Raw genomic sequence first — 15,047 nt, forward strand, 5'->3', positions numbered from 1 at the left:
CCGGACTCAACAACTGGCCTTTGCTGTATTCTAACCTAGATTTAGAGCCTAGAGATGGAGACAGGCCCAGAGCTGAGTGTGGAGAATCAGTGTGACCTCAGGTCTCCATTGGGCAACAAGAATCCACAGATTTGTTTTTTGAGGCTTTTTATCTATTTGTACATTTTTCTTTAATTTAAAAATGTTTTATTAGAGGTTAGAGAGATGGCTCGGTGGTTAAGGGCATTGACTGCTCTTGCAGAAGACCGGGGTTCGATTCTCAGCACCCACATGGCAGCTAACAACCATCCATAACTCCAGTTCCAGAGGATTCGACACCCTCTTCTGACCTCAGCAGGCACTGTACTACTACACGGGTGCACTTAAATACATGCAGGCAATATACTCATACACATAAATTTTAAAAAGAGAAAAATATATAATGCATAAATGTATTTCACATTTTAGCATTTGGGCTGAACTCTGAATCTAGATATCACTTTCCCATTACATTTATATTTGCCTCTAGGAGGGTAATACCCAACTCTAGGATGTACCAAAGGAAATGACTGGGAAACCTCACCACGGTTAACATACACTTTGGATGTTCTCAAAAGGTTATCCAAGGAGGTCCAAGGCTTTGGGGAAATTTTAGGATGGATAGAGAAATAACTTTGGTGCAGTCTGGAAGCTTGCCTCCTATGGTATCTTGTGGACTAATTGGTGCTTCCATGTCATACGGCTGCTCTGGTTATTTGGGGTCAGTATTAACAGTGGCTGCCAGGGGTCATTATCATAAGTCTGTTCATAGCATGCAATACCAGTTGAGGTTTGCTGATGGGGAGTTAACCACGCAAACATGTTTGTGTCTTTAGCTGGGGAAGAAAGAGGGTTTGTCATCTGGTTCATGGGATGTGGGCACCAAAAGTCTGGGTTATTTATATTCTCCAATCTTTTAAAAAAATTTTATTTAGTATTTTAAGTTTAATTTGTGCATGTGTGTGTGTGAGAGAGAGAGAGTGTGTGTATTGCCTGCATGTATGTAAGTGCACCGATATCATGCAATACCCATAGAGGTAAGGAGAGGGTGTCAGAACCCCTGGAACTGGAATTACAGATGGTTGTTAGCTGCCATGTGGGTGCTGGGTATTAAACCTGGGTCTTCCACAAGAGCAGCTAGTGCTCTTAACCACTGAGCCATCCCTCTAGCCCTTATTCTCATCTTGACACATCTGAAAAGGGCATGCTGTTGCTAGGCCAAGTGGAGGGCTTGCTGTGAAACCTAGAGAGAAGGAGAAATAATGGACAGTTGCAGGACCCCAGGTTCCCTGTGGCAGATTAGACGTGGAGCCCCCAGGGAAGGAAATGTTTGACCTATAGACATGACAGCTCGCTGCCCACACAGGCTCTGGCCAGGAGAGGGATTGTGATTCCATATCACATCTGCTGTTCTCGGCACTGTTGCAAGTGGAGGACACAGGTGGGGCAGGCCTGTGTCTTTCAGGTCAGCCGAGCTGGGCTGGGAGCTCAGTCCTGACCTTCTGGTCCAGCCTGTCTGATTGTCTATGGAGAGTCATAATGGTACCAGTTCAGTACCAGAACTGTTTCCAGGGCTACAAGCCCTCAGCAAAAGTCTGGCACACTAAGTTCCCCTAGCAGATGGCAATGGATACATATCATTCTGGTCTCTGAGAGTTTCTTCAACCAGAAGGTGCTTGCATCTGAGTGCCTCTGTGGTTCACGAGGGAGACAACAGCTCTCTGTGGCCTGTGCCAGATGGTCTGCAGCTGGCAGGTGTTTCTGTGGACATTTCGCTGATTAAGTCAGATTCTTGCTGAACAGGTGTTCCATGAGAAGTCTGTGATAAATGGTCATGCCCAGCACTGCCCCCCCCCATGTCTTGGGAGGACAGGTGTGTCGGTCATCAAAATGTGCCTGCAGCTCAGTGGTTAGGACATCTTAATCTATGCACTATGACAGGACATCTACAGGCCTAGGAAAATATATGCAAACTGCCGTGCAAGAGCACCTGTGCGTGTTCCCTGGGGTTCATAGATGTCCTCAAAGTCATAAAGAGAACTTAGGCCCTGTATGAGTTAGCGTTCTCATTTCTGTGACAAAATATCTGGCAAAAGCAACCTAAGGAAGGGTTTCTCTGGGCTCAGTTTGAGGGTAGAGCCCATCATGGTAGGGAAGGCATGGTGACAGGAGTGTGAGGCAGTTGGTCACATTGTGCCTAGAATCAGGAAGCAGAGAGATGAGTACTGGTGCTAAGCTCACAGTCCCCTTTCTGTTCAGTCCAGGACCTTAGCCCATAGGTGGGTGCCACTCACATTTATGTTGGGTCATCCCACCTCAGTTAACCCAATCTGGAAACTCCCTCAAAGAGGTGCCCAGAGGTTTGTCTCCTGGGTGATTATAGGTCCTTTCAAATTAACAATATTATCATCACAACTCTGAAGTGAACAGGAGTCAACATGCTGGAAACAAGTGAACAGTTCTACTGGGCGCAGAGGAAGAACCACGGAACCAGCAAGAAGGGTGGGCTGAGCCCAGGGAGAAGGAGGGGCTGCTAGGACGGGCTGGTTAATTTCATCCATGGTTGGGTTTGCAATGGAAGGCTTACTTGTTTCTCTACCATTAGTACAGTATAGTCCAAAATTCAAAGGGCTGGGCAAACGAGAAAAGCCCTTTCTTAGAGAAGCCCAGCCAAGACAGCAACTAAGTGATGTGTTACTTTGGGAAGTTAAATACAGAGGAAGAGCAGGACACTGCCTAGCATGCCAGCCTTAAAGAACGCTGAAATAAAACAAACTCCCCAATGGGAGTCTTTTCACTGAACTAAAGGGTACACTGGCCACCCCATCACCTTTGCCTGTGGATAGCATCTTCCGTCATGCCTTCCCTTCACAGTTTCCTAAGCCAGAAGATCTGGGCGGCTCTACGTGCAGTTCACAGAGATAACACTGAGTTTATGGAGCTGATGGTTGCTCCGTTGGCCAGATACACCGACAGTAAGGACTGACCCATTCTGGTCATCTGACCTTCCCTACGCTACTGATATTGAAGTTTCAGATGAAAGAAAATACCAGGAAATAACATTGATCTTTGTGGATGTGATATTCTTTAAAAATTTTTCAAATATAAAAAAATCAAAATATTTTATAAAAATGTTTTATTTTCTCAAAATATATAGTCTGAGGTAAAATATATTAATGCTTCTTCAAAGTCAGCTAAACGAAAAAAATATTTACCTAAACCTTACCACATCACTAGAGATTCAAGTTACTATTTGAATGTTTATTTATGATTTTTATGTTTTAGGGAGCATCAAGCCTGTTCCAGATAAACAATTTCTGTACAATGTATCAAAGGGAATTAGTGATGTGAATAATTTTATCATCATGAAGAATAGAAACCAAAAATACCCATTTCAATGGCTTAATTGTAATTTACACTCATAATTATGTTGGTTTCTTGCTTAGAACCTGGCCATGCTTATTTTTCTTACTAAGCACATATAACACAGGAGAAATGTGGGAAGACTTTGTGTATTAGAAAGGGAAGCCAGAAACAAGTCACAGCTTCATAGATTGAAATGCTAGAGGTTTTGCTGCTATTATTAATTTTTAAATTGTCTTTTAAAGACAATATGTGACGTGTGATGTGAGAATCTCCAGTGACTTCCCTCCCCCACATCTAGTCCCACAGAAGGTTTGTTTGTCAGCTGGACTTTGGAGTCAGTTGGAGGTTCAGGTCCAGCTCCCTCACTTCCCAGCCATGGGATCCTGAGTGAGTGCCCCCTCTTCTCTAAGCTTCTCTTTATGTAAAGTGTGGTTCTAAGATTGCTATGAAATTAGTAGCTTTATATAATTTCTGGCATGCAATACATACTTAACAGATATTAACTGATATTAATGTTTATGTTAACATCAATAATTACAGTTGATATTACTGTTGCCTAAGGAGAGGTATATGTGTTTATTATATGAGAAGAAAAATACCTGAATTTCTTTAATATTCTCTTCCCTGATCCTTGTTGAAAATTGAAACCAGGAGAAAAGCCTCTATGTGTGTCTGATTTCTTCACTGACTGACGGGAGGTTATTAAAGATTTTTGATTCTAGTATTCAAAATCAGAAAAAAAGAAAAACAACTCTATCTACAACCCAGATAGACGAGCAAACAGAAGCAAACCCATCTGCTCTTATCTCTCATGGCCACCTTCTCTTCTTGGTACAGAAGGAGATAAAGATCTTGCAGTGGAGGAGATAAGGACAGTGAATGACCTAATCTCTAATGTAAACACCAAAGTCCTGTCCCACCGCTAGGTAACACTGGCTGTCAGCTGCTCACCCCAGGATAGATTATTTTAAATGAAAAACACATCATTGACTACTATGTGAAGATTTGACAATACAAGAACATACAATAATACAATAATGCCTCACTGTGAGATATTGAAGAATGATACAGCAATATAATTGTGGGATAAGAATTCTATATGAACTAGTGTGAAGGGTGCAAGCGGGTAATGATGCTCAAATCACACGCTCCATTTTCCATTGTTAGGGCGAAGTCTGCACAATCCCATGATTACATCTGCAGATGCTTTGTTTCCTTAAAATTTTTCATGATTTGTTTGTTTGCTTGCTTATTTGTTTGTAGAGACAGGGTCTCCCTGTAGCTCCAGGCTGGCCTGGAACTCTCTATGTAGAGCAGACTGGTCTCCATCTGCCTTTGCCTCTCAAGTACTGGGAGTAAAGGTGTCCACCACCATGCCTAGCCTCCTGTGGTCTTATGAATCATGGAAATTCAGGAAGCCGTCAATGTTTCCATCACCGTGAGTCAGTGTGATCCTCCCCAAGGTGTTGTGTTTAAAGTGGGGGATATCTCTTATTACCATAGAATGTAAGCTTCATAGAAAAGATTAATTTAAATTTCTAGATATTCAAGCCATAAAATAGAATCAATACTGTGAACCTTTATAGTCAAGGTTTGTAAGATTTTAGAGCCAGTAAAATCTTTAAAAAGTCTACCTTGGGGCTGGAGAGATGGCTCAGTGGTTAAGAGCAGTGGTTGTCCTTGCAGAGGATCCAGGGTTGAGTCCCATCACTCACATGACAGCTAGCAACTATCTATAACTCCAGCTCCAGGGGATCTGACACCCTTTTCTCACCTCCACAGGTACTGTACATCATGGGCACATCTACCTACGTGTAGGCAATATACTCATATACATAAAAATAATATGTATTATTTTGTGGGCTGGAGAGATGGCTCAGCAGTTAACACTGGTTGTTCTTGCAGCAGACCCGGATTTGAATCCCAGCACTCACATGGCAGCTAACAACTGTCTGTAACTCCAGTCCCAGGGGATCCTACAGGCTCTTCTGACCTCCTCGGGCATTGCTGGACATGACACAGGTGCACTTACCTACGTGCAGGCGATACATGCATACACATAAAATTTTTAAAAAGAGAAAAAAAAATTTTAAGTCGACCCCAATACAAGTTGAGTGACCTTGGCAGACACCTAACTAAATTTCATAGAATATTCATACCTCTGAGGTAGAATCTGTTAGTGTTGAATAACATAATTCTGCCACTATGTGCTTAGCAGATAATAAACTCTTGATACTAAATACTAAGAGGCTGTTGAGGTCAGTATGCTTTTTCTTTTCTCATTCTTTCTGTATTTTCCATATACTCACATGCTTTTCTCTCCATCTGAAAGAAGGTATTTATTCTAGCTTGATTCATTCTATCCTGCTTATCCCAAGTCTAGGTTAGTCCTGGGATGAAAGGCATGAGCCACCATGCCTGGCTATACCTTAAAATTACATTAAAATATTTTATTGATTATTTTATGTGTGTTAGTGCACCTGGGTCATGCAGTGCCCACAGAGGTCAGAAGAGAGGATGAGAGTCCTCTGGAACTGGAGTTAACAGACAGTTGTTAGCCACCATTGGATGCTGGGACTCAAACCCGGGTCCTCTGCAAGAGCAGCCAGTGCTCTTAATCACTGAGCCATCTCTCCAGCCCCTTAAAATTAATTTTTAAAAAATTAACATTTTACCCAAAAAAACGTCATTTGGAATAACCTTTGTTTTTCTTTGTATGCTGAGAAAATGGAATAACCTTTGTTTTTCTTTGTATGCTGAGAAAATAGACAAAGTCAACCATAAATCTATTTAATTAGCAAAAATAAAAACTATCTAAAATCTTTAAAAATGACCAAGGGACAATGATATGATGTATTTTCTGACTGGTGTTCCCTTATCTCATTTTCTCTAAACTATTCATTACCTTGTCTTTTAAATAAAGCAAAATTTGGCTGTGCTTAGCATCCAGTAAATAGCTTTTGTTGATTAGGAGGAAAGGAAACAAATATTTTAATTGTGGCCCAAGGCAACACCTCCTCCTTGCCAGCTGAACAGACATTAATTAGATAATTTAGGCTAGAAAACATTTTGCCACCTACTCTCTTATTTAAATGCAAACTACTTGAACTAATTCCTTAGAATAGGAAGAGGGTTAAATTGATGAAGTTTTTATGGAAGCTAAAAAATTTTATGGCATTTTTTTAAATCTATAGTCAAGGTTTTAAAAATTTTTTATTTTATTTGTATATGTTTGTACATGCATGTGTGTTACAGAAGTGGTTTAACTGTTAAAGGAACTTGTCTGAGTTTCATCTCTGTTGCTGTGGTAAAGCACTCTGACCAAAAACAGCTTAGGAGGGAAATGGGTTTATTTCCATTTACAGGTCCATCACTGAGCCTGGAAGTCAGGGCAGGAACTTGAAGCAGAAATCATGGAGGAGTGCTGCTTGTGGCTTACACGTAGCCTCTTGCCTAGCTAGCCTTCTTAGACAGCCCAGGACCACTTGCCCAGGGAATGGCAATCAAGACAGTCCCCACAGACAGGCCCAGAGACAAACCTGATCTGGGAAACCCCTCAACTGAGAGTCCTTTTTCAGGTGACTCTAGGCTGTGTCAAGGTGACAGTTAAAACTAACTAGAGACTGGGCATGGTGGTGGTCAGCAGAGGGAGTTCCAGGCCAGCCAGAATTACAAGGTGAGACCCTTTATCAAGGGACCTGGACAGAACCCTAGAGATGAAATTTATAAATGAGGGAATCAAGATCCTGATCACTGAAAGGGCTCTACCCTGTGGGTGCTAAACTGCAGGAGAAATTCCCTTCCAGTTCTTTTCCTTTACTTCTTTATACGTATTAGCACTTTCCAGGAATTTACGTATCTGTACGATTAGAAAGACTATTTGGAAATGGGAGAGGAAGTTGAAAGGAAGAGGTTCAGGCAAAAATAGCACCATCATTTGTTAATAGTAAGGTATAAATTTGCATTTAAAGTTCCTTCCGACCATCACACAGAGATGAGTAGTTCCAGAACACACAGGGAACTTAGGTACATTAAACCAAACCCTCTCTCTTTCACCCTGTCTTGAATTTCTGAAGTAAGTCTCCTTCTCCCAGATACAATAGTGTGTAGGTTTTGGAGACTTGTTATCAGAAGAGCAATATGAGTTTGCCTGACACTGTTGCTTGAATTCCCACCCGGCACACCCAGCACACTCCATTCTCAAGAAGCTCAAGGCCTTGGGGGAGGCCCGGGTTGAACTTGGGGTTGTGTTATTTCCCCAACCCACATACCAAATGATCTTTAATTCATCTTATTCGTCTTCACAATTTCTTTCCTTTCTAAAAATTTTTATTTTATTAACGATTATCATGTGTGTATGTGCCACTGCGTGCATGTAGAGGTCAGAAAATAACTTTCAGGAGTGGGTCTGTCCTTCCACCATGGGATCTGGGAATTGAGCTCAGGTGGTCAGGCTTGCGTGGCAAATGCTTTTACCTGCTAAGCCATCTTGCTGTTATTTCGCCTCCTAGGCAGAGGACGTTCAGTTAACGTTTGTGATTTGCAGTGGTGAATGAGCAGGTTCAGAAGGGTTCACCATGTGAGCTTAGGGTCTGACTCTAACCCTGTAATCGAGAGATTATTTTCACATCAGGCAGTGTGGACTTTCCATTCAACTCTGACGGCCATGCTCCAGGCTTAAATCTCCGTATTTGAAATGAAAAGTAAACTCTTTATGAAGTCTTCTTCCCTGGGTACTGATGTGCAGTGACTTGTGTTATTAAATGTCAGGATGAAATAGAACCAGCTTTCTTAAAAAGAGAAGTATAATTCTAACAGCTTGGGCGTCTTTAGGAACAGGTATATGAATCAGTTCCTTTCAAGGTTCATATATCATTATGCCTCATGCAAAGTCATGGCCCAAACCACATATCTCAAAGAGATAGTACTTTGCTTGGGAAGTCAGCTCCAGAGAAAACAGTAAGGTTATTATCTGTGTGTGTGTGTGTGTGTGTGTGTGTGTGTGTACAACTTTTGGGAGTTGATTTTCTACATTTGTGTGGGTTTTAGGGAACCAACTCATCAGGCTTGTGCCACAAGCACTTTTACCCACTCAGCCATCTCATCAGGCCATAGAAATTATTTTTAAATCTGTATATTTGGATGTGAGAAATACCTAGATTTTCTTTAGGAAATACTGAGAATTGCTTATTTTACATGTAACATACATTTTACACATATTTTTCTTTCTTCATTTTATTTTTATTCTCTCTTTTCATGTGTTATTAAAGCAAAGAAGCATATTTTTCTCTGAAAAAGCAATCCTAAGTCAATCTCCTTTAAATCTCATTTATTCAAATTCATAAGATGGAATGATAGAGATGTTGGCGTTTTATTCAATATTGTGTTGCTTTTTCTTCTTTACAATTGAGTGTGTCACTTCATTTTGGTTAACAAGGTAGGAATCCTTTAATGTTACACAGAGGACTCGAGAGACGGTTCAGTGGTTAAGAGTAGGTACTACTCTTTGAGAAGACCCAGGTTTGGCTCCCAGCACCCACATTGGGCAGCTCACAACTGCTTGTAACTTCAACTCCGAGGGGATCCAACACCTCTGACCTCCTTGGATACCTACACTCAAGTACACACACACACACACACACACACCCTAAAAATAAAATAAATCTTAACTTTAAAAAAATGTTATGCAAGAAAATCACCAGAATGGTTGTGTGAGATAACCAGGGTAGTTGTTTGTTTTTATATGCTATGTCTAAGCCTGAATTTGAAGGGTGTGATAGGGTTTTCCACAACCAAAATGTGTGTGACCTTTTTCTTCTTCCCTTCTTTCTTAGCCCCTCTGCTTTTGCCCTTCTGGAAGTTAATATGTCACTGAAAAGCAAGCCCAGGGTAAACACTTCTGCACTGCAGAAAATCGCCGACGACATGAGCAATTTGATAGAAAATCTTGACACACGGGAACTCCACTTCGAGGGAGAGGAAGTGGAATATGATGTGTCTCCCGGTGACCCCAAGACTCAGGAAGGTAAAGACTGATGATGGGGTGTGGAGAGACTTCCCCAGGATTGGTTGGCAGAGCACAGTGTAAAATAACTGGCAATTGATCTGTCTTCCTTGTAGGTGTGATACTGAGAGGGATGCGGGCCCCTAACTGACTTAACCTTTCCTGACAACTGTGTTAGAATGTGCATTCCCCCCCCAACCCCCTTAGGACACTGGTTACTGTATTTTTATATATTTTACTTATTTTGTGTGTATTGCCTGCATGTATGTAAGTGCACATGTGTCGTGCAGTGCCTGAGAAGATCAGAAGAGGGCATTGGATCCCCTGGAACTGGAGTTATGGGTGGTTGTTGACTGCTATGTGGGTGCTGGGATCTGAACCTGGATCCTCTGCAAGAGCAGACACTGCTCTCAATTGCTGAACCATCTCTCCAGCCCCCAGCACTGGTCACTCCTAAGTGGCCAGATCCCACAGCCTGAAGAAATCAGGCCATGTCCCCTTATAGCTCTCTCTCCCTAGGACAGAGAGTTAAGCCATGTTGAGTTGTGGCTTCAGAGCCCCTAATTTATGGTCCAGCTCAGTACCTAGCTCCTCCATGGTCCTTGTCATACAGATTATCCCAGACTAAGTCACATGATATAAAACTTCCACCACCCCTGAAAGTCAGGTACTTTTCTTGTTTGGGGGATTTCTCTGAAGACTCTCCTCCAAGTGTCCCTCATCTAGCCCATGATGGCTGTCTCTTTTACTCTTCCTTTAAGCTATCTTTCTTAATGAAGCTCCTCTCTAGGTGTTTATCAAGAAGCCTGTCTTTTCCTTTAAGGTGCAGTCGTTGTCTCTGATAGGATGTGCTGTTCCTTTTGATGCTCTTCTACTTCAAGGCCAAACCACAGTTCCTGTGGTCCTGAGGTCCAGCTTAATAAAGCTCATTCCTGAGTGGTTAATCTTGTCACCTCCTTTCCCCAAGCAACCTACCTATTGCCTTTTTTATCTAACACATTTATTATTTATTTGTGTGTGTGTGTGTGTGTGTGTGTGTAAGCCCTATAGCTTGCAAATGGAGGTCAGAAGACAACTTTTTGGAGTCAGTTCTTCCCTTCCACCCTGCAGGTCCCTGGCATGAATCACCATTATCCATTACCTGCTGAGTCAGCTCCCCAGCCCTGTTTTAACAATTATGATTCTTAAAAGGTGGCATAGTGCTATTGCCTACTGGAATAACTCTTTCGTTATTTACTTTTCAGTGGGTATCCCGTTCTCCGCTGTTTACAATACTCAAGGATTTAAGGAGCCCAACATCCAGACATACCTCTCTGGCTGTCCCGTAAAAGCCGAAGTTCTAGAAGTGGAACGCTTCACATCCACAACAAGGGTCAGAGCACTTGTGGACTCAGCTGCCTGGGGTTTGGACACATCGGATCGATTAGCCTGCTGACCCCTGTCCTCTCCACTGTGACAGTGTCTACTGGGCTTTCGTCTTAGTCATTTCCAAGTTCTCCTTGTGCCTCAGGATTTTGCTTTCTTCTCATTGACTTTATTTTCATGGCTCTCTTTCCCCTTTCTGTTCCTTCTGTTGTTGTTTTCAAACCAGTCTCATGTAGCCCAGGCTGGCCTCGAACTCATTATGTAGCCAAGTCTAGTCTTGAGCCCTTGATCCTCTTGCCTCTGTCTCTTGAATACTGAGATTACGGGCATGGGGCACCATGTCTTTAAAAAACAAAGCATCCCAGGACTGTGAGATGGTTTAGTGGGTAAAGGTACTTACTGCCAACCCTGAGTTTAACTTTGGAACCTGTGTGGTAGAAGGAGAGAATTGACTCCTGGAAGCTATTGTCTAACCTTCACATGTGCCCTGTGGCACCTGCACATGCCCACACACATATGCAAAAATAAATAAATGTAAAAATCAGTGGCACTCAAGGTAATTGACAATAAATTGCAAGACACCCCTCTTGACTTCATCCTTCAGTTTCTCTCTGGACCCCATCTTTCGGTCCCCTGGACTCCATCCTTCAGTCCCTTGACTGCCATCTCCAGTACCCTGACCCCATCCTCCAGTCTCTGGTCCTCATCCTCCAGTCTCTGGATCCCATCCTCCAGTCTCTGGACCCCATCCTCCAGTCTCTGGACTCTATCCTCCAGTCTCTGGACCCCATCCTCCAGTCTCTGGATCCTATCATCCTTCAGTCCCTGGATCCTATCATCCTTTAGTCTCTGGTCCCCATCCTCCAGTCTCTGGGTCCCATCTTCCAGTCTCTGGACCCCATCATCCTTCAGGCCCTGGACCCTACCCCAGGTCCCAGGCACCAGTTTTCTCTCATTACTGAAAAGGCTTTAGAGTGAACCTTCTTTACAGGGCAAAGCTGAGTCCTTGGAAACAGATTGCATCAGAAGACATTGGTGGATAGCCGTTTGCTTGTCACTGATAAGAGTCCATAGTTGTCAGGTCTTGCAGGTGGGGAGTGGTGACCTTTGTCTCTCAGGTTAAATACTAGTTGTGAGACAGTAAGCCACCCCCGGGCTTCTGCCTCTGAGAACTCTGGGAAGAGTAACCTTTGGTCAGGGTCAGTTGCCTTCCTTTCCTCCCTGTCTGCCTGTCCCTGTCTCCATGATGCTGTGGTTTCCTGCTGGTTTTGTGGCATGATCCGAGTTTTCTTATGCTGACTCGAAGTTTACACCACCTTGATGTCCAGCCTCTGCTTTAGGTGCCCTCCCTCCCCCCTTCCTTCTCTTTTTTTAGACAGGGTCTCACCAACTAACTCTGGCTGGCCTGGAACTTGCTATGTAAACTAGGCTGGCTTGGAACTCACAGAGATTCACCTGCCTCTGCCTGCTGGTATTAAAGGCATGAGCCACTACACCCAACTTTTATTTCTTTTCTTCTTTCCTTTCCTTTCCTTCCCTTTCCTTTTCTCCCCGCTTGCTTCTCTGAAACAATCTCATGTAATCCCAACTGGACTCAGATCTTGGACACACTATTGCTTTGTAGCTGAGGATGATTTTGATTCTGATCCTTCCTGATGCCATCTCCCAAGTGCCGGGATTACAGCTGTTTGCCGCTGTACTGGTTTATTTGATGCAGGGCTTCCTGCACACTAGGCAGTGCTCTACCAACAGCTGCAGCCCCAGCCCTGCTTTAGGCTTTTCCTCTATGTTCAGTTCACATCTCCCCAGTGAACCACTGGACATCTCTAAGATGCCCTTCGCCTCTTGTTTTGCTCACCGGCTTTAGGTGGAGGTGCATATTGTATAGGGTTTAAATGCATGGACACTGGAGCCAGACTGCAGGGTTTAGTCAATGTCTTTGCTTTGTATTCTTGAAGAACTTACTTGACCTCTAAGTGTCTGTGCATGTGAACAATGGATCTAACAGTGCTTACCTAGCACATTTGCTGTAAGGATTCAACACTAGTACTAACAAACTAAGATTATGTTTATACATCTTGTACTCGGTACTGTGGCCCCTTGACTACCCAGTGTTCGGGAGCACTGGCAATGCCTCAGTGCGGGGGTTTGTGTGGACTAGGCTGGAATGGTTTTTGCAGAAGGAGAAGGGGATTGTTGTACAATTTGTTTAGGACAAAAAAGGGGGGGGCCTATGATTGGTGACCATTGTTTCTGCTGCCTTTCACCTGCCCCAGTGTCCTCCACTGAGTATGTGACTCAAGCCCCCAATGGACCTTCAGTCATTATCTCCTTCACTTGGCTTCCTGTGTGTGTGTGTGTGTGTGTGTGTGTGTGTGTGTGTGTGTGTGTGTACGTCTGTGGTATGCGTATGGTGAGTGTGCACGTGTTTGTATACTGTGTATTCATGTGGTGTGTGTATGCAAGTGTGTGGTGTGCGTATATGCATGTAATTGTGTGTGCATGTGTGGTGTGTGGGTGGGTGTTTACATGTATGTGATGTGCATGTATGTTCGTGCATGTGTCTTTGTGTGTGTATGTGTGTATGTGGTATGTGTGCATGTGTATACATGTGTTTGTGGGTGGTGTGTGCATGTTTGGTGTGTGTGGTATGTTAAGTACTGACCCAGAATAGACGGAATAAAGGATACTTTGTTGATTTGGTGTTACTTATTAATTAGCTGTTATTTATTAATTAGCTGTTATTGATTGAGAGCTTTCAGAGTTTTTCTTATCTAAGATACTAACCCTTTTCTTTTTTAAAAATCTATCACCGTAGGTGCCAAGTATGAATCTGTATACTATTGAGCTAACACATGGGGAATTCAAATGGCAAGTCAAGAGGAAATACAAGCACTTTCAAGAATTTCACAGAGAGCTGCTCAAGTACAAAGCCTTTATCCGAATCCCCATTCCCACCAAAAGGTAACTGCTGCAGAACTGGCATTACGTCATGCAGGGTATGAGTTGTGTGGAGAGTGTATTTGAATCATTTTCTAGGCCACCTATTCCACTGTTGCAGATGTTTTCAATTAAATAACTTTTAAAAATAAGCCACCTCGGCTGGGTGCAATAGAGCAAGCCTTTAACATCAGAACTTAAGAGGTAGAAGCAAGAAGATCAGGAGTTAAAGGCCAGTCTCAGTTACAAGGTGAACTGGAGGACAGCCTGGGCTACATGAGACCCTGTCTCAAACAACACGAAAAAAAAATAAGCCATCACAGGAACGCTGTAATGAGACTAGTGGTGGAAGAGGAGACTAATGAAGGTCTGCATTGTGTGTTTGTCTGTTTTAGACACACATTTAGAAGACAGAATGTCAAAGAAGAGCCGCGAGAGATGCCCAGTCTGCCCCGCTCATCAGAAAACATGAATCGCGAAGAACAGTGCTTTGGAAGAAGGGTAAGTCTTTTTGCTCTTCTAGTTTTCAATTTCTTTACTATTTATTATTATTACTTTATGTGTGTTGGGGGTGTGCGTGTGTCAGCGTGCATGTGGAGTTCAGAAGACAACTTTGGGGAGTTAGTTCTCTCCTTCTACCTTTATAATGTGCGTTCTGGGGGTCAATCTCAGGTCTCCAGGCTTGTGCAGCAAGTGTTCTACCCACTGAGCCATCTCACGGGCCCTCTTCTGATGCTTTGAATGTCATTTCTCAGAACTATGGACATGTATCGTAAGGAGCAGGAGGAGGGCCTGGCTGCCACTTCTTTCCCCCTCTGATGAACCACCTCTGGCTTGGCTTCTCTGGAACTGCTTAAGCGTCACCTATATCCCCAAGCCTTGGAGAGGTGTGCTGTCAGGAAGGAGGCAGAGCCTTTGTCAGTGGTTAGGTGGTGAGGCTGCTGTCTTCCCTGCTGGCACCTCCCTGGGCTTGACGGGAGTTGAAGATAGCTTTCTAGTATGTTTTGACATTCACTCTTAAAAAGCACAGATTTGGATGCGTTTGCTTTGAATTGTAGTAGCTCATTTCTAATACACTTAAAGTCATATTCCTACTCCATTGATGGGGCAGTTAGGGTCTGAGGCGTTTGTGCCCACTTTGTTTTAATGGCTGTTGCCGTCAAAGCCAGAAAATGGATTTTTGGAGGGGTCTTTTTGAGACAGCAGCCCCAGCTGGCCTGGAACCGGCTATGTAGAGCAGGCTGATGTTGAACTCACAGAGATCCTCTTGCCTCTGCTTCCCGAGTGCTGGGATTAAAAGCGTGTACCACCACACCTGGCTCAGAAAATGGATTTAATTTAATTTAATTTAATT

General features: G+C 43.2%; 1 protein-coding gene across 1 annotated transcript in view; it reads left to right on the plus strand.

Annotated features, from left to right (window-relative positions):
* Pld1 (phospholipase D1) overlaps nucleotides 1–15,047 on the plus strand; it is a 197,793-nt gene that overhangs the window by 32,669 nt on the left and 150,077 nt on the right. The window contains exons 2-5 of the mRNA XM_017797388.2: nucleotides 9,219–9,409; nucleotides 10,633–10,760; nucleotides 13,572–13,717; nucleotides 14,089–14,194. Of these exons, the coding sequence (XP_017652877.1) occupies nucleotides 9,250–9,409; nucleotides 10,633–10,760; nucleotides 13,572–13,717; nucleotides 14,089–14,194 (540 nt within the window). The 5' untranslated portion in view covers nucleotides 9,219–9,249. The remainder of the gene's footprint in view (nucleotides 1–9,218; nucleotides 9,410–10,632; nucleotides 10,761–13,571; nucleotides 13,718–14,088; nucleotides 14,195–15,047) is intronic.

Source organism: Nannospalax galili, unplaced genomic scaffold (assembly GCF_000622305.1).
Source record: "Nannospalax galili isolate Female #2095 unplaced genomic scaffold, S.galili_v1.0 scaffold33, whole genome shotgun sequence".
Lineage (NCBI taxonomy): Eukaryota > Metazoa > Chordata > Mammalia > Rodentia > Spalacidae > Nannospalax > Nannospalax galili.